Here is a 24013-nt window from a genome sequence, read left to right as displayed (position 1 = left end):
GCTACTGGCCACAGACAACCAGACAGACTCTTTAGAGCATGGATTGTAAGGCCCTAACCCTGTCAACACTTATGCATATGCTTTACTTTATTGCCATGAGCAGTCCCATTAAAATGAAACACCTGTGTAAGTATTTGCAGGATTGGGGGTTAAGACAAGAAGCAATATAAATGTGGTGGAAAGAGAGATGCAATCATAGTATGCACATTTAACATATTTAACATATTTAAATGCCCCAGCTATATCCAAGTGCCCTATCACCTATCTTATTAATGGATAACTTTTTGTTGTAGGCATTATGGAAGAATGAACTGATTTTGCAGTTCACCTGGGAGGCAGGGTGTTCCATGGAAGCAAGGTACAAGTAGTAAAGGAAGGGAAGTGCCATAAAAATGGCCTCTGAAGAGCAGTAGGCAGTAACATGGTCGGTGTGGTAAGGACGGACACAGGACAGATGGGATTTGCTCAGCCACTGGGTGCATGCTCTAGAAATGTCAGAAATGGCTGAGGTCACCTTCTGTTTGGTGACACAGCCAGCTATCTTACAAGGGAAAGTGAATGTGATTCTGTGGAACCTGGAGGGAGGAAGTTCATATTGATGAAGTTTTTGTCTGTGGGAATTCTGAGGAAGAACTTAAGGTTAAGTAAGTTCCCAAGGCAGTTGTGTGGCTGCTTGGCTAAAGTGATGAGGCGTGTACGCTGAAGCAAACCCAATGGCATGTTTCAGGACATGTGCTTGATAGAGGATGAGGGAAGAGCCAGAGGACTCCTAGAGCCAAGCTATAGGACTGTATTAGAGCTGATGCTGTTTCTAGTTATAAAGAAGGCAAATTTATACCTCAAAAGGCCAAGCTACTTATGTGATTCTTAAAGCCCTAAGGATGTGGGCCAAGACGCCAGAGGAGGGATGGTGCAGTGGTTAGGGTGCTAGCCAGAGACCAGGTTCAAGACCCTCCTATGTAACCTCAGACTCTGTGGCTCTGTTCTCCATCTGTGAAATGGAGATAATACATCCCTACCTCACAGGTGCATTGGGAGTGGTGCAGATACAATGGTAAGGGGCACCTGAGGATTTAAACAATCTCTTAAGCAGGCTTCGATTGACCATAGCCCCATTACTGGCATTTGACGGCGTTTCCAAGCCTACAGTCATTTCAGCAGATGCCAACAGCTACACCCCTGGTGAGTTGCTACTCCCAGTGGCACAGATATGGCTGGCAGCTTATAGCCTATTCCAGGTACCTTTGTCCCCCAAACAGAATGTTTGTCTCTGTAGGGGTGTGCAAGAGTTTAATATGCTACTTGTATAGTCTTGATCATTTCAAGTTGCCCACAACCACAAGCTGCTCTTGCTATTAATAACTAGAAAAGACCTGGCTGCTGCCAGACCCACCACCAAGGACAGAACTGATTGGCACACACCCGCAATAGTATGCAATAGACATTGTTGGCCAAGTTATTTGCCACGGTCCCAAACCTAGCTCATGAAATCTATGCTCTGAAGCTGAAGGTCTGATTAAGTATGGTGATATTACTCCAACAGTCCTTGAAGGATACCTGAAGGATACCAGGGCTTTAGATAACTCTGGGATTGAGCCCGAATGGCAGTGTTGTGGCCCAGCACAGGGAAGAGCCTAAAATTTAAGATAGAATCACGTGAGTCTTGCAGAATGACCAGGAAGAAATTATAGAGAACGTCACATCTTCCATGTACGTGTTCCAGACACTACATATGCCTTTGGGAAAGAATAGCACCAGAGCTGTGTGAAAGGGAAGCACCTACATGGAGTGACAATTTTTTTACATCTGTAAACATTCTAACTAGGTCTACAACTCTCCAGGTCAGAACATCTTGTCTCATATGGCATTCTGGAAAGAGAGAGTCCCTGATAATGGACCACAGTTTGCCAGTTCTGAATTCCATGCTTTTGGGAAACAGTGTTACTTCATGCATATTCCAGCCCTCATCACCATGAGAGAATGAACTGACTGGTGGAGAGAGCAGTACAGCTAGCTAAGAGCATACAAAAGGTCCCTGTGTTAGCTCCGCTGAGTGATAGGGCATGGCTGCTGATGATAGGTCAATTGGCTCACATTCTGAGCCAATGTGAAAAAGTAAATCATCATCCTAAATGGCCTCGCTTAAAGTGTGCAAGGCTGAGAGGTGCCAGATCTATGAAGTTTCAGGCTGTCTTCCTCAGCTGCTGGCATGTAGCTCAAAACGTATTGACATTTAAAAGAAAGACACTTAGTCTTGATAAGACTGGATAAGGCAAAACATTGGCCACCACCCATTGCCACCGGATGTAGCTGTGCTCCATTCCTTGGCCCCATGTGAATCCACCTGACAGAGACCAGCTAAGGTCCTCACTAGAGCTGTCCAGGATTCTTAGATGACATGTTTTACTGTCGGAAAATACCAATTTATCAGGAAGATTTCTCAGCTCCATGGTGGAATTTCTGGTATATGAAGATGGCAAACACTGCCTGACAATAGCTTAATGGCACTCCTTTGGGATGTGTGATACCCAGGTTCAAGTCCTGCTCTGGTGAGGTCACCAGAGTAGTGACTTGAACTTGGCTCTTCTACATCTCTGGTGAGTGCGCTTACGAGAGGGCTATTCTGGGGTGGCTCACTGATGCTCCATGAAAAAATTCAAAAACTCTTGACTTTATCCAAGTGTAAAAGGAAACAAAATGACAACACCCTCAAAATTTTTCATCTCTAGAATTCCTGTTTTCCCATCAGCCCGAGTCCTCACTACAGAAGGACCAGGCAGCATCCGCAGCAGGTTCCAAACCCAGCTCGTTTGTGAACCTACTTGCATCATGGCCAGGGTGGAGGGAGGTAGTCCTGCAGAGGAGAGTCCTAACCATACTGAACATGAGTCTCCACTTGTTTGGATTTGATAATCGCTGTGAGTCAACTGGACAAAATCCTCCTCAAGGCTAAATTGTGACTGGATTTGACCTAGAATTAGTTAAACATTAATTATTGTTATATATTGCTTATGGGAAAAAAGGGGGGGGGAAAGACATGAAGTTGTGGGTACTGCATCTTTACATTAAGTAAGCTAGAAGCAGCAGATGGACAAAGCTTGTAGGCATAAGTTCTACAGTGAAGCAGAGTCACTTTATTAGAATAGAGGAAACAAGCATTTTTGCTGAAATTCCTTGTTCAGTGTTAGAAGAAAGAGACTGATTTTGTCACTGTCGCATGGCGGTGTGGTAAAGCAGGCGTGCTGGATCTGCTAAGCAGGGGACTACAACTCCCATCAGTTCCCTCCCCACGGCACATCCTTTCTGCTGGCTAGGTAATGAGAAAGGTCCTGAAAGTGTCTGGGCTTAGTTGGGAAGCAGCAGCTGGCCTGCGTGGTGAGCCAGGAGCAGCAAAGAAGCTGAACACAAAGTGGAATCCCCAGGAACGGTATGTGGAACAAGGCTGTGCGTGCTAGGTGTTACAGCTGGGAGCAGGTATGGGTGAGGCTTATCGGGGAGCAGCAATGGCTGAGCAGGGAGCCAGTGCAGATGGGTCCCAGTGAAACGCTAACTGAGCCTGGCCTGGAAACCTACAAGCTCTTACTTGCTGGAAAAGAGACTGGACTGTTTTGGAAGTTTGCCTGAAAAGGGTTGTGCCTAATTCTGCTTTCAGTTAGTACAGAATAGATCAAGAGTAATTCCACTGAACTGAATGGCATGATAGTAGCGTGGACTTGCCTTGAAGTCAGAACCCTGCCAACACGGCCAAATTCAGCTTGAGTGTAAACAGTAGTGAAAAGTTATGTCAAGGGTCAGAGAGGAGTAACAGTATCACACGTTCAACGGGCATGCAGAGTTGGTACCCCTGCACGTAGGTAAATCTTGATCAGTCACATGATGTAACGCCAACGTGACACCAGGGGAGGAACTGCTTCAGTTATTTCCATCAGAATGGAAATTACAGCATGACCCAGACGATGCAGTAGGAGGGGCTTTATCTTTTGCTGTCCATTGCTCTTCCTGCTATACTCAACGCTCGCTCCCTTGGCATGTATGTTACCCATTTTGCACAACCACCGAATACCAAATCAGTGGACGCGACACAGCTTTACCACTTTCATCCACTTGGCACTGGGTGTTCCATGTTTATTCTTCTCTCCAGGACTGTGGCATATGTAGGCTGTGGTTATTTAACACTGCTTTCTACGTACTGCTGCACCGTGATGTTTTTAAAAGGAGTCTGCTGGCTGCAGCGGCAACTGCTACCTGCTGATAGTGGGAGGGGGGAAGAGTAAGGGCAGAGGACTTCAGCTGTGTTACTGAGCATGCTCAGTCTGTGTGAGCACGCTCAGTACAAACCAAGCAGCAAATGGGGGGGGGGCGGAGGGCACATGATCCTGCATGCCCCCCCCCCCATGTATCACATCTGCCTGGCTGATTTATGAGGCAAAGTTGATACAGCATGTTAGAGGCGAGAGAGCCACATGTTCACACTGAGATCTCTCCTGGAGACAGCTTTGCAATTTTCCTTATTCCAACATATGAAAATCAAACTTGTTTTGTGGCAAAATGTAAACATTTCCCGGTTTTGCTCAGATGTTCTCCATCCAAGTCAACTTTTTATTCTGTCAGCTGGAAAGGCTAACTGGTCTTAGTGTTGCATAATCTCTCTTCACCTAGATCAGTGTTTCCCAAACTTGGGACACCGCTTGTTCAGGGAAAGTCCCTGGTGGGCTGGGCTGGTTTGTTTACCTGCCGCGCCCGCAGGTTCAGCCGATCACGGCTCCCACTGGCTGCGGCTCACCACTCCAGGCCAATGGGGGCTGTGGGAAGAGCGGCCAGCACGTCCCTTGGCCCGCGCCGCTTCCCACAGCCCCCATTGGCCTGGAGTGGTGAGCCGCGGCCAGTGGGAGCCGCGATCGGCCAGTGGGAGCCGCGATCGGCCAGTGGGAGCTGCGCTCGGCTGAACCTGCAGACGCGGCAGGTAAACAAACTGGCCCGGCCCGCCGGGGGCTTTCCCTGAACAAGTGGCGTCCCAAGTTTGGGAAACACTGACCTAGATAAAGCAGAGGGGTATGATATAGGTAGTTAAGCTGCAGTTGTGGTGGACACACCTGTGCATTAGACTCAAAGAGTCTATGCCTGGCGGCTAGCCAAGCTAACATCCCGTTCCCTGTTGCTATATTACCTCTGCAGGGCTAACAAGTAGAGCTGCGCTGGGCATCGCAGCGTGGGGAGCAGGCGGCCAGCCCTCGGTGGAGACAGAGGTGGTTCGGGACGATTCAGAAAAGCTGGATGTGCACAAGTCCATGGGGCCGGACGCGTTGCATCCGAGAGTGCTGAAGGAATTGGCGGCTGTGATTGCAGAGCCATTGGCCATTATCTTTGAAAACTCGTGGCGAACGGGGGAAGTCCCGGAGGACTGGAAAAAGGCTAATGTAGTGCCCATCTTTAAAAAAGGGAAGAAGGAGGATCCTGGGAACTACAGGCCAGTCAGCCTCACCTCAGTCCCCGGAAAAATCATGGAGCAGGTCCTCAAAGAATCAATCCTGAAGCACTTGCATGAGAGGAAAGTGATCAGGAACAGCCAGCATGGATTCACCAAGGGAAGGTCATGCCTGACTAATCTAATCGCCTTCTATGATGAGATTACTGGTTCTGTGGATGAAGGGAAAGCAGTGGATGTATTGTTTCTTGACTTTAGCAAAGCTTTTGACACGGTCTCCCACAGTATTCTCGTCAGCAAGTTAAGGAAGTATGGGCTGGATGAATGCACTACAAGGTGGGTAGAAAGCTGGCTAGATTGTCGGGCTCAACGGGTAGTGATCAATGGCTCCATATCTAGTTGGCAGCCGGTATCAAGTGGAGTGCCCCAAGGGTCGGTCCTGGGGCCGGTTTTGTTCAATATCTTCATAAATGATCTGGAGGATGGTGTGGATTGCACTCTCCGCAAATTTGCAGATGATACTAAACTGGGAGGAGTGGTAGATACGCTGGAGGGGAGGGATAGGATACAGAAAGACCTAGACAAATTGGAGGATTGGGCCAAAAGAAATCTGATGAGGTTCAATAAGGATAAGTGCAGGGTCCTGCACTTAGGACGGAAGAACCCAATGCACAGCTACAGACTAGGGACCAAATGGCTAGGCAGCAGTTCTGCGGAAAAGGACCTAGGGGGGACAGTGGACGAGAAGCTGGATATGAGTCAGCAGTGTGCCCTTGTTGCCAAGAAGGCCAATGGCATTTTGGGATGTATAAGTAGGGGCATAGCGAGCAGATCGAGGGACGTGATCGTTCCCCTCTATTCGACATTGGTGAGGCCTCATCTGGAGTACTGTGTCCAGTTTTGGGCCCCACACTTCAAGAAGGATGTGGATAAATTGGAGAGAGTCCAGCGAAGGGCAACAAAAATGATTAGGGGACTGGAACACATGAGTTATGAGGAGAGGCTGAGGGAGCTGGGATTGTTTAGCCTGCAGAAGAGAAGAATGAGGGGGGATTTGATAGCTGCTTTCAACTACCTGAAAGGGGGTTCCAAAGAGGATGGCTCTAGACTGTTCTCAATGGTAGCAGATGACAGAACGAGGAGTAATGGTCTCAAGTTGCAGTGGGGGAGGTTTAGGTTGGATATTAGGAAAACTTTTTCACTAAGAGGGTGGTGAAACACTGGAATGCGTTACCTAGGGAGGTGGTAGAATCTCCTTCCTTAGCGGTTTTTAAGGTCAGGCTTGACAAAGCCCTGGCTGGGATGATTTAACTGGGAATTGGTCCTGCTTTGAGCAGGGGGTTGGACTAGATGACCTTCTGGGGTCCCTTCCAACCCTGATATTCTATGATTCTATGATTCTAAAAACCGATTCCAGTCATTAACAGAGTCAGGAGAGGAGATGCTGACTACACACAGGAAGTACATCTGGCGTGTAAGAAGCAGTCAATTTTATGTAAATTCTTCTGACTCTAATTCCCCTTGAACTCAGTATTATAGGGGAAAGTCACATTGCTTGGGGCAGGTTAGTGCTGAGCAATCTCCAAGAGGCTATAGGCTCTATAGGAGTCTTTCTATAGGCTCCAGTGGGCTCTCGATCAGGCCCACGTAGAGAAGAATGTATGGATTGGTGGAGAGAAGAACTGCACAGCGAAGGTTAAATGAACATTACAATTGCAAGGGTGGTGGTGGTTAATAATGGGAGAGAATGGGGGGGGGGTACGTGCTGCCTGGCACAGCCCTCTTCTTACCCCAGCGTGTTCTGGTTGGTGCACAGATGCAGTGGTGCCAAGCCTTCCTCGCTCAGGAGGTTGGGGTTGGCTCTGTGCTCCAGCAGCAGCTCCGTGCAGTCCGTGTGGCCTCCCTCGCAGGCCTCATGCAGAGCACTCTGGCCTCCTGGAGCCATGTTGGGGTCTGCCCGCCAGAAGAGCAGGTGACGCACACAGGCAGTGTGTCCATTTCTGGCAGTGATGCACAGTGGGGTGGTCAGTTCCCTCTTGTATTCCAGGGACCACAGGCCTGTAGGGCAGAGAGAGAGAGAGAGAGATGTGAGAAGGATGGACTTGTGATTAGGGCACAGGATAGGGACTCCTGAGATCCAAGCTCTTCCACAGGCTTCCTGTGTGACCTTGGGCAAGTCTCTTAATTTTTAAATGCCTCAGTTTCTGATCCTCAAAGTGGTAGCCATGCTTCCCTTCCTCCCAGGGGTGAGGATAACTTCATTAGCAGCTGCCCAGCTTTGATCATTACAGCGCCAGAGGGAAGCCAGTAAATGACTGGGGTGAGTGGCAGACACAGATGTCAGAGACTTTGCCCTTTTACACCAGACAGACAAGGTGGGTGAGGTGATATCTTTTATGGACCAACTTCTGTTGGTAAGAGAGACAAGCTTTCGAGCCACACAGAGCTCTTCTTCAGGTCTGGGAAAGATATTCTGAGTGTCACAGCTAAACACAAGATTGAACAGACAGAATATGTGCGGCTAACTGCTTATGCTATGCTAAGGGCCCATTCAAGGTGAAGTGGTCTGTTATTTTATACAAGACATACAGTAAATGTTATACTTTTCAGCTGCACAAACTAAGGCCCTGTCTACACTACAAAGTTATGTCAACCTAACTTACGTCGACATACAGCCCCGGCAGTTATAAAATAGCTTGTGTGTGCACACTTAGCTCCTGGTGTCGGTGGTGGGCAGCCTCACCAGGAGCACTTGTATCAAGAGTATTGTCAATGTGGGGCATTGTGGGATGGCTTCTGAAAGGCAGTAAAAGTCGACGTACGCAACGCAGTGTCTACAATGCTGCTGCGTCGACCTGTGTACATTGACCGTGACTCTACGCCGCTCGGGGAGGTGGTGAAACTAAATCAGCATAGACAGGCAAATGACATTGATGGGAGCCAAATTTAAGTGAAGCCACTTCCACAGCGATGTAAGGCAGCTCATGTCGACCTAACTTTGTAGTGTAGACCAGGTCTGAGAGAGGAGCAATTAAAATATAAAGCAAACCAAAGAGACTTGGCACCTGCGGGCCCCCTCCCCTGCCTGGCACACAGTGCACAGGAAAAGGAATTTGAGAAAGTTCTGAGCTGCAGAAAATGCCTGAGTATTTGCAGCTCTTTAATGCACATTGCTCTCAAAAAGGATTACTGGCTCCACATTCAACACAATTCTGGTCTCTTTCTTTCCCCCTTTTTAGTTCTCTGTGTGTGCAGCCAGTGCCCTTTTGCTGAATAAAACAGGGCAGTGCATGTACATTTTTTCACTCTCTGAAAACTTTGGGGCTTTCAAAAGGCCCGTTTAAGGTTGTTAGCCACTCTGAGCAGTGGTGGCTATAGGGGAAAAGAAAATTCCCTAGTGAATGCACATCAATGGGCAGGATTTCACATGGTAGGAATACCGTCTTATAATGATGGAAGAATCAATATCATGCCTGTAATGAGCCACAAAGGGTACCTTATTCAGAGACTTAACTTCTTCCCCTGAGCCCACGCTGAGAAGTTTTAAAAGACAGCTTATTAATTACCCACCTGCATCTAATACAGATTTGTAACCTGTTGAGGGCTGTGCCTGACCCCTGGGTGTGCAGTTTACTGTTCATCCAGGGGAAAGCCTGCGTTAGCTGGACTCATAGTGGGCCTGAAGTAACAGAGCCAAAACAGGAATTTGATACGACAGTGACCCTGGACATAGCAACTGCTCTGGCAAGGATAGAGTTTGGATTTGCAAAGAACTATGTGTGTGCATTCCATTCAAGAGGCTGGCTTCTCTGCTTCGTAGCTCCTGTATGAAGCTAGCCATCAGAAATGTGCTGGTTGCTCAGTTCCACTGCCCCCTGCTTGCTTTATGTACACACAATCCCCTAAAGCCAATATGCCATGACACATAGTAGGTCAAACCCTGCAGGCTGCCTTCTGTAGATCAAGAGCTACATTAGTTTGGGAGCCGGTGCACCCTCTCTCTAGGTACTCCAATAGCTCTATAAGACCCAAGTCGTGCCACCAAAACATACATAAATAGATTTCCCCAGCATGCTGGTGAAGCATTGGCACGGGAAGCATTGTCCCCTCTTTAGACATGGGCAACTGAGGCAGAGAGATGAAGTGTGGAGTGATGAAGTTCCAGGTCTCACAGGGAGTCTGGGGCATCATTGAGGTTGCCCAAGTCCCAGGCTAGTGCTTTCCTCTAGTGGTGTAGTTCCACATAACCAGACTTCCTTCCGATGCACAGGTGGAAATCCTGCAAATTATTTAATCCCCTTCCCTTCAGTGGTAGCGACTCAGGATATTAAAATCCAGGAGTCAATGATGCATGCACGTATGGTGTATCTCCTCTCCCAAACCCTTCCATTGCAGGAAGGATGGAGGCTATTGTTTCAGACCAAAGTTTTGGGTGGGAAGATTTTGTGATTGCTTTGACTGCCTATTTTGGGACTGCTTTTGTCCCAGCTTTTCCCATCCCTTGAACCAAAGGAGGTGCTGGGTAAGCGCTATGAAATGTCACCGATCCCATTCAGTATAGACACAGTGACACATTAAATGCAGGAAAGCATTTAAAGAACTCCTTAGACAAATGTCTCCCCTTGAGCCCCTGGGATCGGTTCAAATCTTATTTCTGTCACCACTCCCTGAGCCAGGACATCTAGCACTTCATGGCAACAGCAGAGAGGGAATTCAGATTCGTCTGCTTCAGAGGCCACTTGAGCTAAAGGGGCAAGTACAGGGCCTGTGACCTACAGCTGAGTGGTGACGACACTAGGTGGAGGCATACATTCATACTAGTCGTGTGTTCGTTTGTAGGTGGTGAGGGCTCAGCCTAAAAGTCAAACTCTCAGTTTCTGCATATTTTAATATGTACAGTGTACTCAGAGCAATTAAAAATAAACCTCATTAAAGCAACTTAGCCCATTCTGACATGAATGACTTTTTTGTCTATTGAGGCCGTTTCAGTGACACTGGTAGGAGCCCTGCTTTTTCAGGCCTTGCCTCAGCAGCCATATGCCTAACTTCAAGCAGGGGAATAGCCCCATGGAGTTCAACCTCACCTGCTTTAAAGATAGGCACAAGCTGAACTGCACTTTAGCCCTCTGCAGTGTGGCCTAGTGGACAGACTGGAACTTGGGAGACCTGAGTTCTACTCCTGGCCTGCTGGGTGACCTGGGAGTCAGCCTGGGGTGTGATCTCACTGGGTGCGGTGCTTACTGTTGGGTAGAACTGATTGGAAAATGGAATTTCCATCCTGTGGGAAATTGATATTTGTTTGTGTCCTGAACTGGGACAAAAACCTAAAATAACCAAGCTTGTGGCACAGTAAGGAGTTCAGAAAGACTTTGATGTGGAAAGGTTGAAATGCCATGGAGAGGCAGTGGTGCATCATGGGAAATGTAGTCCAGCCAGTGAGATGGGCTCATAGGGGAGAATGGGAGCATAAGAAATCCAGAAGTACAACTCCCATCTGGCCAGTGGCAGCTCAGCACACTGACCTGAAGGAAAACATTTAATTTCAATTTTCTCTAATGGAAAATTCTGTGAAAAGCCCTCTCCTTTCCCATGGGAGATTTTGTTTTCAGTGAAGCCCCATTTTCTGACCCTCAAGTGTTTTGTTCAATGTTTTTACCCAGCCCTGGCACTGCGAATATAGTTCCGTTGCCCATGGTGGTTCTGCCTAGGCATTATGTAGGTGCACAGTGGGAGGGAGGGAGCTGGTGCAGTCTGTGCAGAATGGCATTGTGCACACTGGTTATTGCAGGCTCTGCTCCCTCACTACTTTCCCAGGGGGGTCATAGTGCTAATGGGGGGCTAAGAATAGGCAGAGCCTGGGTGTAAAATGCTGCAGGGATATAGCACACTGCATGCTCCAGGAAATCTTCCATCTGTCCAGGGCAGGACATCTCCAGCGCGCCCCCTGCTGCAGTGTCGCTCTGTACCCCTTTATCCCTCTGCCCCGAATGCAAAGCTACCTATGAGCGGCACAAACTGGTCCCATGGGACTACCCTTGGTAATAAGCACTGTGGATACAATGTTCAAACATGCCAAAGTGCCCTATTAAAAACAAGTTAGGCACTTTAGGCTCCTCAATCACTGAACATTTTACCCTAGATCTGTTAGTGCAAATTTGCAGAATCAGGCCCTTCATTTTCCCTGTCTAGAGCACTTGCTAACAGCGAGGCACTGCAAACATTTAGCACAAAGGGTGCATCTGCCGAGCACATTGTACAATCATCTCAAAAGAAATGAGATTCCTCTGTAACATATTAGCAGGCTACTTAAAAACAGAGTGTAATTCATTTAATATAAACACACCACACCTTTCTTTCAATCAGTGTTAGTAAGTGCCTGTTTACTTTTTAAACTGGTCCTTGAAAGCAAGAGTACCTGACAATCCAAAAGAGGCCAGGCTTTTCACTTGCCATTCCAGCTCATTTTTACTGATCTCAAAAATCAGATTGACGTCTTCATAATATTTATCAGTCAGGACCTTAAGGTTTCTCAGGTCTCCCGTGACCAGTGCTGTGTAGTACTTGTCCGCTGGAGCATGAGCCATTAATGGGTGCTCTGATTCCACTTTCCGAAGGATCTGTAGCTTCTCTATAACGGGTCCCGGCAGCTCAACCATTGCAATGCACTGCAACTTATTTTAGTACAAGACCTATCTGTGTGGATAGATGGTCTTTTATAGTTATTTCCATTGTCCTGTTACCATTGTCCAATTATAATCCAGTTAGGGCTCTATTGTTGTTGTATTTATAACTCCAGTGGGGTCAGATGATTATGGTTACTTGATACAGTAAGGGTCATATGGACTTCTGGATACAGCAACAGCAAGCCTGCCTAGTTATATATATACATATACATATGTATTTAATCACAAGGTGATAGCTAAGGTCAAATGTTCACCGTGCAGCTTTGTGTCAGCACCTCTGTGATTAAACTCCCGTTTTAATTCCAGACAGCAGGTTGGCGGAGAAAGAGACCAGTTTAATCTGGGAAGAAAATTTCCCCATAATAAAAGAAACCACCCATCCCAAGGCCTTTAACGTCTATTTTTCCCTATATCACTTCTGGAGTCTTCTGGAGTCTGTGTAAAAATACATGTTGTAAGTGGTTTATCTGGGAGACTTTTTTTTTCAGGACTATGATCCATATTTCCAGTGCTATCGACTGTCATATGCTTTTGAGCACAAAAGAGCCATTAGATGCAATTGGGTTTCACATTAAGTGATAATACTGTGCTGCAGAAGCCGTGCTCAGAATAGCGTCTTCTGAGTATCTCAAAGCACTTTACAAACATGAATGAATTAAAAACTCACAGCACCTTTTGATCTAAGGATTAATATCCTTGTGCTGTTTATAGCAAAGAGACAGAACCTGATCCTGTTACCATTTAAATTAATGGCAAAACTCCCATAGACTTCAATAGGGTTTCAAGGATGTTTCAGTTCTGCTACTCTCACTGAAGACACTGGGAGTTTTACAATGGGAGCAGGATCAAGCCCTAACTAATATACTCAAGCTCACACAGAATGACTATGCAGAGTCAAGAATCGACGATGGCTCTCATGACTCCCAGTCTGATGGCTTAAGCACAAGAACATTCCTCTCAATTAATAGGTTTCATATAATCTAAAACTTTAAGATCCATGTCCATACCCCCCCGGAGTAAATATCCAAAGAAATCTCCTTGAGAAAATACAATGACACTAAAGAAATTGCAACCCAAAGAAGCCAGCAAACAGTGTACAAAAATGGAGGAGTTGTGGCCTTGTGTTGCAATTCTATTACATCTCTCAAACTAAATAGGGTCACTAGTTGGATGGAATATTTGACAGAATATGTAAGTGAGGATGGATGTGATTTTGGCGTTTCTGTAGAGGGTGTTCTTTACAATTTGACAGCTTTCCATTGTTTCCCAGAGTTTGTCACTGTATTGCTTTGTTTTCCTTTTACCTTCTTTCCCACAGACCCATGTGTATCATTGTGCTACCATGTCTGCAGTATAGATGCCACTATAGCCTCTTGTGCCACCTCATCAATGCTACTGCAAAGAATCAGAGGACCATGTAACAAAGCACAAACCCCTGCTCAAAGCAGGACCAATCCCCAACAGTCCCAAATGATAAATTACTTATGTCTCATTCCGTTGGAACCAATGGCACTAGTTGTGGAGTAAAATGCTTCTCTATCCGACTAAGGGTACCACAATGTGTTCCAAAGTGATCGTCCTAGTTTCAAAGTTTTTGTCATTCTTCCTTCCTCCTAATCCTCAAGAGAAAGTCCTTGATATATAGTTTCACTGGATTATTTTGGGTGGGCAGACTAATAAACAAGTTTTAGTTTTAGGGCCTGATCCTGACAATAATTATGCGTGTGAGTAACTCTACTTAATGGACTGACTCAGATCTGTAAATTACTCACGGATGTATTTTCAGGATAGGGCCCACAAAGGTACAGCACACAAGTATGCCTCCTCCATTAGCAATAGCATTACAACCATTAATCTTTAATATGTTGTAGTATCTTACCCTTCTTTCTGAATGTTTGTAGAGTACACCTCATTTAACAAAACATTAAGCAATTTTACTTCTTCAGATCAAGTGTGTCTATTAATAATGACTCAGATTGTCTGAGCTGATTTCACATTATTAGGAAAACTCATTATTGTCAAGTGAAAGAGCACAATATGCAAAACTAAAAAGAGTAAATTGAGAGCATGTTTCCTAATTTATTACCCTGAAGCTGCTACATAACAGCTTAGTTAGTTTCTAACATTATATAGGTTTCAAATCATAACTTCCAATACTGTCAAACCCAAGGATTCAAAATCACAAGATTGGCTTAAAAATCAGGAGATTTTTACATTTGGGGGTTTTTAGACTCCATATGACTTTTAAACCTTTAGGGTGTATTCTGGTTAAGTTTTGAAGCCTTGCTCCACAACCAAGAGAACTAGACATTTTTAAAGTGAAATTCAAGATTTTTACATATTTTAAGAAAAATTCCAAATAAGCATGAGAAACATGATAGTTACAAGAGGTGTCAACACTGATTAATAGTGTAATCTCTAATGATTGTGTATGAACAAATTTAAAAGTAAATAACTAATTGTAATTGAGACATGAGTATTTCATCCATAGTTGTGTAAATATAGAAAAACAAACAAACAACCCTTCCCCCCACAGGAGATAGGAATCTCATTCGAATTCTTAAAGGAGGTAAGATGCTCTTTGACTGTGATCTTAGCTCTCATATTTGTAGTCCATGAAAGTACTAGTAAGTGCTAGTGTTGGCAGGAGTTTTTGTGGAAACAAGAAATTGAGAAAATATTGGAAAATATTCAGCATGTAAATCATGCAGTCATAAATATGAGCATTATTAACATACAGTTAAAATTTTTCAAGTAGAAGAATCTCTTCAGAGCTTACCTTCTAGCGTTCTTATCAGAACAGTACTTCTTTCATTAGTACTATTGTGATCAACACTAAAGGTGAGGTAGAAGAGCCTGCATTTTATAGGCTCCTAGACGTCTCTTCCCATCATGCTTTGCGAAAAGCAGGTTGACCGAGGCCTCCCTTTTCCTTGCTATTTCAGAGAATCATGTCTGCTCTAACCATGTCTTAAGTGTGTTCTCCAGGTAAGGATGAATTTTGTAAGGTCTGCTTCCTCACTTTGTTTTTTCTCTCTCAAACCATTCTGTCCCAGATGGATAACCCTGTGAAAGGAAGAAGGAACCCATTCTTTTTCAGGGCTGCATTCTTTGTTTGTGAACAAACAAGGAGGGAGGATGCATTTATCTTGTTACAAAGCATGGTACCTTTTCCCCTAAGGCCCTTTTCTCATTCCCAGGGACAGTTTGCTTTATTGCAATAGCGTTGATATGTTTACAATTATTGTGCTGCTTATTTACCTGTGGAAATTACTCATGTGACTTAGATATCCAATTAAAACAACTCATATTTACATATTGGGTTCTTGCAATTGATTGCACACACACTATAGACTAAGAACTTACCACCAACATTATTAGGAAATGATGTTGAATCATAAATAAATTTGAGACAACTGCGATGGAGAAAAAGGCAAAGTTTGTCCAATAAATTATTAATTATAAATTATTTGTCCAGCTCAAGCATAAACTTATTGTTCTTGAGACTGATTCTCTGCTGTCTTGCATCGTGTGATTTGGGAGCACTTTGCACACTCTGAGATATATAAATGAAGGCACAAAGTACAAGGCAGGGGAGAACCAACACCCTTGGTTGGACTGTAGATCTGACACACAATTATGTAGGTCAGGGAAGACAGAGAGGACTGTGAAACTCTTCTGAGAGACCGAGCAAAGCTAAGTGAATGAGCAACATGATGGCAAATGAAGTTCAATGTTGATAAATGCAAAGTAATGCACACTGGAGGGAAAAATTTAAATGACTCGTACACCTTACAAAGTTCGGAAGTAACCATATTAATTCAGGAAAGAGATCTGTCATTGCAGGCTGCTCAATGAAGACCTCTGCTCAGTGTGGTTAAATACACAGAGCTGGTCAAAATTATTCCAGTGGAACAGCTTTCCATTGGAAAATGCTGATTTGACTAAGTTGCCTGGTTTTGTGGGAACATATTGATTTCATCAACATTTTTGAAGGGAAATTATCCAAGCATTTCGATAAGGTCACAATGTTCTGTTTTGACTCATATCACACACACATATATACACACACATATATACACACACATATACACACACATATATAACACATTTTAACAGAAAATTCCTGTCCATCTCCAATAATACTGTACTAGTGTCCCCCTGCTGTCTTTTAAATTCGGTTTGGTGCCGGCAGAAAAATTATAGCTCTCTGTTTAATTATAAATAAAGACGTTCAGATATGGATTTAGTTTTTCACTGGCCAAAGAAAGAACACTCCCTCAATATCTATGTAGACATTTCATCTGAATCCACATCAAATCAAATTTCCCATGATGCTGATGTTGGCAAAGAAAACATTGCTTATTATTTTTGCCCTGTGTCACACAGCTATGAAATGGTAAGGTGAATAACGGGGTGTGAAGCATTGGCAAACTGACCTCATGTCGTATGGCTTGTGAAATTCCATCAGTTACAGAAGGTTTGCTTATTAGCACACCCCATAGTGCTATCACATATACAATGGTCTCTCCCCACTTCTCAGTGATAGCTAAGTACAGTCGTGATGTCTGACGTTACCAAGACGTCATTATTTTCATAAATTGTGCTGGAAGACACTTACTTGTACACCATGAAGTATCATAAATAATTTAAAGTAAGCTCCATTTGTCCAAATCAAAGTCAAAAGTATGCAATGATGCATTATCCTTGCTCTCCTAAACTGTGTGTTCCCTTCAAGGCTAATCCACAACATCTGGTAACTCGCAATGGGGCTTCCAGTCATTAATGTGAATTTTCAAGGTTTTACCGCCTTGTTCAAAGATGCAGCATGACGGCGAGGGCAGAGCTGAAACGTCACCTTTGAACACAGCTGACTTTAAATATGAGGGGAGTAGGGGCTTGAATTCCTCTACGTTAGCAACTCCCAATTTGCTCCCTCTGTCTCTCTAGCTGCTTTTATATGCCTTATTGCCATGTGCCTCACGATTGTTAATGACTTTATCCCTGCAACACCCCATGAAACAGGGCGGTACTTTTATTCCCATTTTGCAAAGGCCCAGAGGTACTCAGACTTCTAAGGCTACTGGGCACCTCTGAAAATCAGGCCCTGTGGGACTTGCCCAAGTTCACACATGCAGCCTGTGGCAGAGCTGGGAATTGCACCCAATCTCTTCATGCCAGGCCAGTGCCTCAACCACTGACCCGTCTTCATTGCCCACAACCTCTGCATTCTGACCCCGCAGACTCCAGGCTCCAAAAGCTAATTCAATACAGAGCATTTAAGCAGCAGATTCTGCACTCTGATACCCCCAGGCCTGAGGACTGGGCCTAATCAGCAGTCCTCCCAGACCTCTGATAGCACTGCTTCTTCTTCCCAGCTGCTCTCTGTGTGCCTGCTTCATGGCTCTTTCTCTGAATGCTGCACTGCATGGGAAACCAACTTACCTAAAAGGGGAAATTAAAAAGTCTGATTGTTCTCTCGGATAAGTTCTGGCTATTCCCCTTGTATTCCTCCCTCCCTCCAACTTTTTCTTGTATTTGGAAAAAAAAAATTATATAGAACAGTTTAAAAACAGAAGAACCAGGAAAATAATGTACCCCCCGAGTGGATTAGACAATGACAGGACATGCTGAGTTGGCTTACTTGGACAAGACTCATCCTTTTCCTCTCTCTCGTTCCGCATGACTATTAGAGTTGTGGAGACTATGGCCACGGTGTCTCCAGCATGGCCAAAAGTCCTGAACGTGTGGAAGCCATCCTGAGCGCCAGTGAAATCCCCTTTCCGTGTGCTATGTCTTGGGTCCAAGTCTCTGCCTTCCTCTGAGAAATGGGTACAGGCCACTCTTGGAACTAGTTCTATATCGAACTTTGTTCTGTTTCCTGACTGGACAGAGGAGCTGCGATGCTCAGAAGTGTGCCCATTCCATTTTTCTCACTATTTCCATGGGAAAGAGGCTCCTGTGTTGATGCAGAGGCATAACACTTTTGTCTGCACATTGTCCTCATACACACGATGCAACAATAACTTCCGGTTGCTTTAATTTTAAGAAGTGACGTAGTGTTTGCACTCTGGTATCAAGATTTTCTTTAAAGGGTTAGAGTGTTAATATCGAACTCAAAGCAGCTGAAACAGAAGCAAAATCGTGTGGCGGTCGTTTTGGTGCCACACTGCCCCTACGGGTGACAAAAAGTAGCTGTAAAAGCAGTGATGTAAATTGTTCAGTGTAACAGAGGAGATTGGGAATGTTGGGGTCAGCACCATGTCATCGGGTGGCTTGCCCCTCTAAGGCCAGAGGCCTGGAAACAATTAGTCTGGGCTAATTAGCCTGCCCACCACAGCTGAGTGGGGATGTGGGTATTAATTCGCTGGCTATAAAAAGGAAGCTGCAAGCTAAGGTGGGGATGTTACAGAGGGCACCAGGCAGGAAAGCCTGAGACAGGGGCTGAACCAATAGAAGGGACTGCAAAGATGTCCAGCTGGGGAAGCCTATGGGAGACTCGGATCATCTAAGAGAGAGACTACAGAGCTATCCAGACAGCAGGGAAGCCTGGGGCTTCCCGTAGCAGGAGCTGCTGCTAGAGGAAGCTGAGATTAACTACTCAAGAAGCTGCTGAACTAGCAAGGGAGACTCATCCTGGCCTAGCTCCCTGAAAGTTTTGCTTGGGCTCTGTGCTAAGCACCTTTAAACCATTGTGAAAGTGCTCCTTTCAGAATAATTTATTAAATGGAGGGATGCTGACGTTAGTTAGAGAGTTTGGCTGCTCCTTGACAGGGCTGTTAAAGTGAACTAATTGTTACCTTGTCATAGGGGAAACTGAGGCAGGCCACAGCAGAGCCACAGGCAGCCACAAGTGAGTGCTTGGGAGGTGACAGTGACCCTTGGGCATACCAGGTAGACAGAGAAGCCAGCAAAACTCAGTAACCTGGAACATAGAGGCCTGAGTGCTAGGATTGCAAAAGATTCATGTGATTATTCCTGTTAGGGAGTGGATGGAGTACTTAGCTCCGTTAGATGGGCTTTTGTCCAAACTCTAATTTACAGAGAGAGGCAGACTCCAACAGAGTTAAATTATGAGTGTTATCTGCCTGGAAATTGTTCTAATGCAAGGTAGGGTTGAGAAACACTCTTCAGTGCGGAGAACAAATTGATCTTTGATCCTAACCTGATTGCTGCACTTACGGAGGCCTGTCTGCTAGAATAATGTATTCAATTTTTTGAAACATGGCAAACTCCGAGCATAGGGTGGAATACTGGAAAGAGGCGAAACTAGGGTGATGATAATCACGCTTGGAGCTAGTCTAAAGTGCCAGCTCATAGCATGGAAAACCGGTGCCCTGTTAGACTATATCTAATTTTCAGGTAAACAAAATTCCGTCAATTTCTTCCCATTCATGAATGCTACTTCTTCACAGAATTAAAATAATGCTATTTTAAGTATCTATTTTTGCCATTTAAAAAAATATTGCAGTTACCTACTAGCACTAAAGGGTGCAGTTGAGCTTGTGGCTCCTTCATCCAGTCATCATTAGATAGCTCTATGGTGGCATTCACATGTTTAACTTCAGTGCAGATCAAATCCATCACTGTGTTCTCATCCCCGACTTCCAGGGCAGACTTTAATCTCTTCACCAAATCGGAGCTGGACGGGTGATCAGGAATACAGTCAAAGCTGGACATTTTCAATTCTTTGCACTTGGGAAGCACGTTTTATTATTTTTAATACAGCGTACAAAGTCAGCCAGTTGTAAATGAGAAGTGTGTGTGCTTTTGCTATAAAAAGACAGCTCCGCTCATGTTACACCAGTTGGGAATTACAAGGGGAGAAGGAGCCAGATGTAAGGGAGCCACTGAAAAGAACCATACACAATAAACTATCTTTCGAAAGGTGGAGGTGATTTTTTTTTTTTGTTAACTTTGTGTTTGTACAATAAGTGTAGCAGGGGAGAAATTGAGACAGGCCCTCCCAGAGGACTTCCAGAGGAAAGGCTGTTGCATTCAGAACTGTCACACAGAACAAGGAAAAAGAAAAGCCCTCACCCAAAACACAATAAACCCTCTGTATAATGCTTAAAAAATAGTTTGCTGAGATTAGAGTTTCAAAACCTCTGCTCAGCAGGAGAGAAGCTTTTTGATATTTCTCTCACTTGAGAGATCAATTCTAGTTCAGCAGGGGGGTCAGTCTGACCAGAATGGTCTAATTTTGACCAGAACTTTGTTTTAATTTCCAGTTTTCCCTTTGTCTGCTGAAAAGACAATAATCATCCAAAGAAAGAGAGACAAATAAAATAAGGCCATGCTCAAAAAGAGGTCTGCCGATTAAACAATGCATCACACATTGGAGCATTTGAACTGTAGGATGGATTTAAGGAAATATTCTGTCTACTGTGTATTAGGCAGAATCAAAAAATGCTTGGGTGGATGGACAAGTGTTTTCATTAGTGAAGTGAGCTGGTTAATGATTTTGTAGTTCTTGTGGCTAAATTGTGTCCCCAGGCTAAAATCTAGATTGGACGTAGGCTGAATAGCTGGGCTGGATGCTGGGAGGTGCAGTCAGGAATCTTCCTCCACCCCTGGTGGTAAAAGCTGCTTTAGCCCCATGACTGAAGTGGCATATGGAATTGCACATTTGGAAATGGCCACAGATCGGCCAGCAATCAGTGCAGCTGCATTGGTGCTGACTCTTTGGTATAGCCCTGGGCAAGTCAGGGTTTGGACCGATTGCAAGTAGGGATAAACCCCAACTAGCTCAGTGTATGCAAACCCCTACATGTAGAGGTCAACACGAGCTCAGCTACGCTGATCCCTAGCCACTGATTGTTGAGTTGGGGCTATGACCCAGTACTAACCAAGCCTGGGTGTGGATCATATGTCGTCTTCCTGTGCTGAGATCTGTGCAGTAATGGATGCCCTGCCTCATGCCCACCCATCCAGCATAGCTCCCCCACATCCAGCCCCCCCATTAACACAGCAGAACCCCACTAATTGCACAGGGTCTTGCCCAGCTACAGAGGAGAGAGTTGGACTTGCTCCTCATTGACTCTGAACATACCCTGGGGTAACCCAATAACATCAGTGATGTTTACTATAGACTCTCACTGGTGTAAGTGAGAAGAGAATCAGGCCCAACATTAACACAGTTTTGAATTAGCTAAGCAGGAAACTAGAATTCCCTTCAATCCCCTTCCCACTGAGTGATGACCTTCCAGGGTGGAGATGCAGGCACACACCCCTCCCCTGGTTAATATGGGGAAGTGGGAGAAACTCTTCTATGAAATACCCTGACCCAGGAAATAACTTGTCTCTGGGGAAAGGTAGCAGCCATATGGTAACCAGCTCAGGGCAGCTGACTGCAGGGGAATCTGCTGTGATATGTGGGGGAGCAGGCTAGGACTGGCAGAAATTGCACCTGGACTCAGGTCTGTACAGAATTTGTTGGGAAGCTGCAGAGACTGGGCAGGGGTCCTGCAGCCAGAAGGCTGAGCAGAGAGGGGCCTGAGGGAACTTGTGGAGATGCAGAACCAGCAGCTGGCCTGGGCTCTTAGAGGGATAGGGGCCTGGAGAAGGCTACACCCAAGGAAGTGCCCTAGACACTGAGAATTAGCCTGGGCAGTGTACCCTAACTGGGATTGATCTCAAGGGACTGCCCTTGTAAAGGGCAATTATATACAGCCAGGGCAGTGTGGGCTCTTGCAGCCTGGCAACCACTGTGGCTGAAGAAGCTCGGTGTGTGGAGGATGCCATTTTGTGCTACAGAATGGTGCCCACCACATGGCATGACCTCTCGAAAGTTCCAGAGTGTGTCCTGGACCATTCTAGCACTACGACACCACTGGCCCCAGGGCCCAAGCAAGGAACCACCCATATTTACTTTCAATTGTAACTAGTTAAACTACTGCACATAGGATATTTGCAACCTTCCCCTTTTCTACTAGCCCTATTAAAATATCCCTACACTTACTTATGTGGGACCCACCAGGGCTATTGTCTATAGGGCCCAGCAGCTGACACACCTTTAACACTTGCCTCCAAGTCATGGTACATCTGGCCTCAGAGGGCAAGTTGTGTACAGTCTCTGAAGAAATGCTGCTTTGTTGTTAGTTTTGTGATGCAGGTTCTTTTGGGGAAGCTTTTGCTCTGTGCCAATAATTGACTCTCATTAGAGAGATTAGGACAGCGTTGCTCCCTGAGTACTGTTTGGGCTGAGATTCCTGAAACAGAGGCTGAGGTTCCTGAAACGGGTTTGCCCATGTGCTGTTTGTGACCGCCCCTGTTCAGGGACTGTTGAACACAGTGTAAATAATTTGCACTAAGAAAATATCCATCCACCACATCACAAATTTCTCCTTCAATGGGAAACTGACCTGTGAGGCCTGAAACCTGCTTCTATTTGGCATAGGGACTGCCAACAGTGACCTGCTGAGATGATAACGGTTGATCACAGGGGACTGCAGCCCAGGGCTCAGTCTGAGAGTGGGAGAATTGCGTGATTCCACCTCTAGAGAGAGGGTGCCGACTCCGTGGATGCTCCAGGGCTGGAGCACCCATGGGGAAAATTTAGTGGGTGCTCTGCACCCACTGACAGCCAAGCTCCCTGCCCCACCTCACCTCCTCCTCCCCTGAGTGTGCCGTGTCCCTGCTCCTCCACCTACCTCCCAGTGCTTGCAAGCTTCTGGAGAGAGGGGGGAGGAACAGGAACGTGGCACGCTCAGGAGAGGAGGTGGGGAAGAGGCGGGGCCGGGGTGGGGATTTGGGGAAGGAGTCAGAATAGAAGCAGGGAGGGGGCAGAGGGAGGTTGAACACCCACAGGCACCAGTAGAAGTCAGCACCTATGAGAGAGGTGGTGACTAGAGGTCTATGTGGGGCGTGTGCTTTGAGAGACCAGGAGGGGTCAGAGGTGTAGTTAGCAGGGTAGTGGTGACAAGTATCACTTCCTAAGCACAATGATAAATCTTAGCCCACTGAGCTGGGGGTGGAAGGACCCACTGACGCCCTCCAATAGAAGGGAGAAAAAGTGTAGAGCCCACCCCACCCCAACAAGAAAATTGTGGAGTGGAAGATGACAAAGAGCAGAAAAAAAAACTAGTTAAAAATCAAAATAAAAAAGACACATTCATTCATACAAATAATATAGTCTCTCTCTCTCTGATTTTAGGACTGGCATCTTGTTTTGATAGCAGGGTTTACAATCAAAGGCACTGATTATGTTGCGCACAGTAGTAAAGCTAAGCACATGCAAAAGTGTTTGTAGCTTAATGCTTTGATTTTGGAAACATGTAGGGCTTTGCATAACTTGATTTGCATGAGTAAAATTCACCATGTGCCTAAAGTGTTGGTTGAGTGACCCAGGTCCAGTATTCGTGATTTAAGAATAAAGACTATAGAGCCATGATTAAAAATTTTGACACTGGATGCTAATAGTTGATCTGTGAGAATTAAAGCTGATTAAGGTGTGCAGCTGTTCACTTGGGGGGCAAGCTGAGAGAGAGATGGTGGAGAACATGAGAGGTGTTCTCATAGTCTCAATGGAAGGGAGTTAGAAAATACGCCAAAGAGCAGAATGAAACATAGTAACATTGCATTTCCCTATACATTGGAGCTTCTGATTTTCAAGTCAGTGTCCCAACGTTGGGCTAATTCCTCTGTCTAGCTTCACTTGGGAATTATATCAGCTGACACCAGTTGAGGATTTGGTCTGACTTGTTTTGCAGCTCAGACCTCTACATAGCGTTTGTGGGTTAGATCCCTGGCTGGTACACTTTGGCGTAGCTCCACTGAGAAAATATTCGGAGATTTAAAAAAAAAAAAAAAAAAAAAGGCTTTCAGGCCCAGTTCTAAAAGGTATACAAGAGTCGAACTCCCATTGATTTCATTGGGATTTAGGCAGTGGTGCTGGAACAATTTT

General features: G+C 45.4%; 1 protein-coding gene across 1 annotated transcript in view; it reads right to left on the bottom strand.

Moving 5' to 3' along the window:
- The window catches only part of ASB18 (ankyrin repeat and SOCS box containing 18), a 37571-nt gene extending 25373 nt beyond the window's left edge, over positions 1-12198 (bottom strand). Inside the window, exons 1-2 of the mRNA XM_048870112.2 lie at positions 11841-12198; positions 7216-7483 (exon numbers count right to left, since the gene is read on the bottom strand). Coding sequence (XP_048726069.1) covers positions 7216-7483; positions 11841-12081 — 509 coding nt within the window. The 5' untranslated portion in view covers positions 12082-12198. The remainder of the gene's footprint in view (positions 1-7215; positions 7484-11840) is intronic.
- Positions 12199-24013: the final 11815 nt, after the last annotated feature.

Source organism: Caretta caretta, chromosome 11 (genome assembly GCF_965140235.1).
Source record: "Caretta caretta isolate rCarCar2 chromosome 11, rCarCar1.hap1, whole genome shotgun sequence".
NCBI classification, from domain to species: Eukaryota; Metazoa; Chordata; order Testudines; family Cheloniidae; genus Caretta; species Caretta caretta.
Note: the sequence above shows the minus strand (reverse complement) of the source record. Positions and strands in the feature narration are given on the sequence as shown.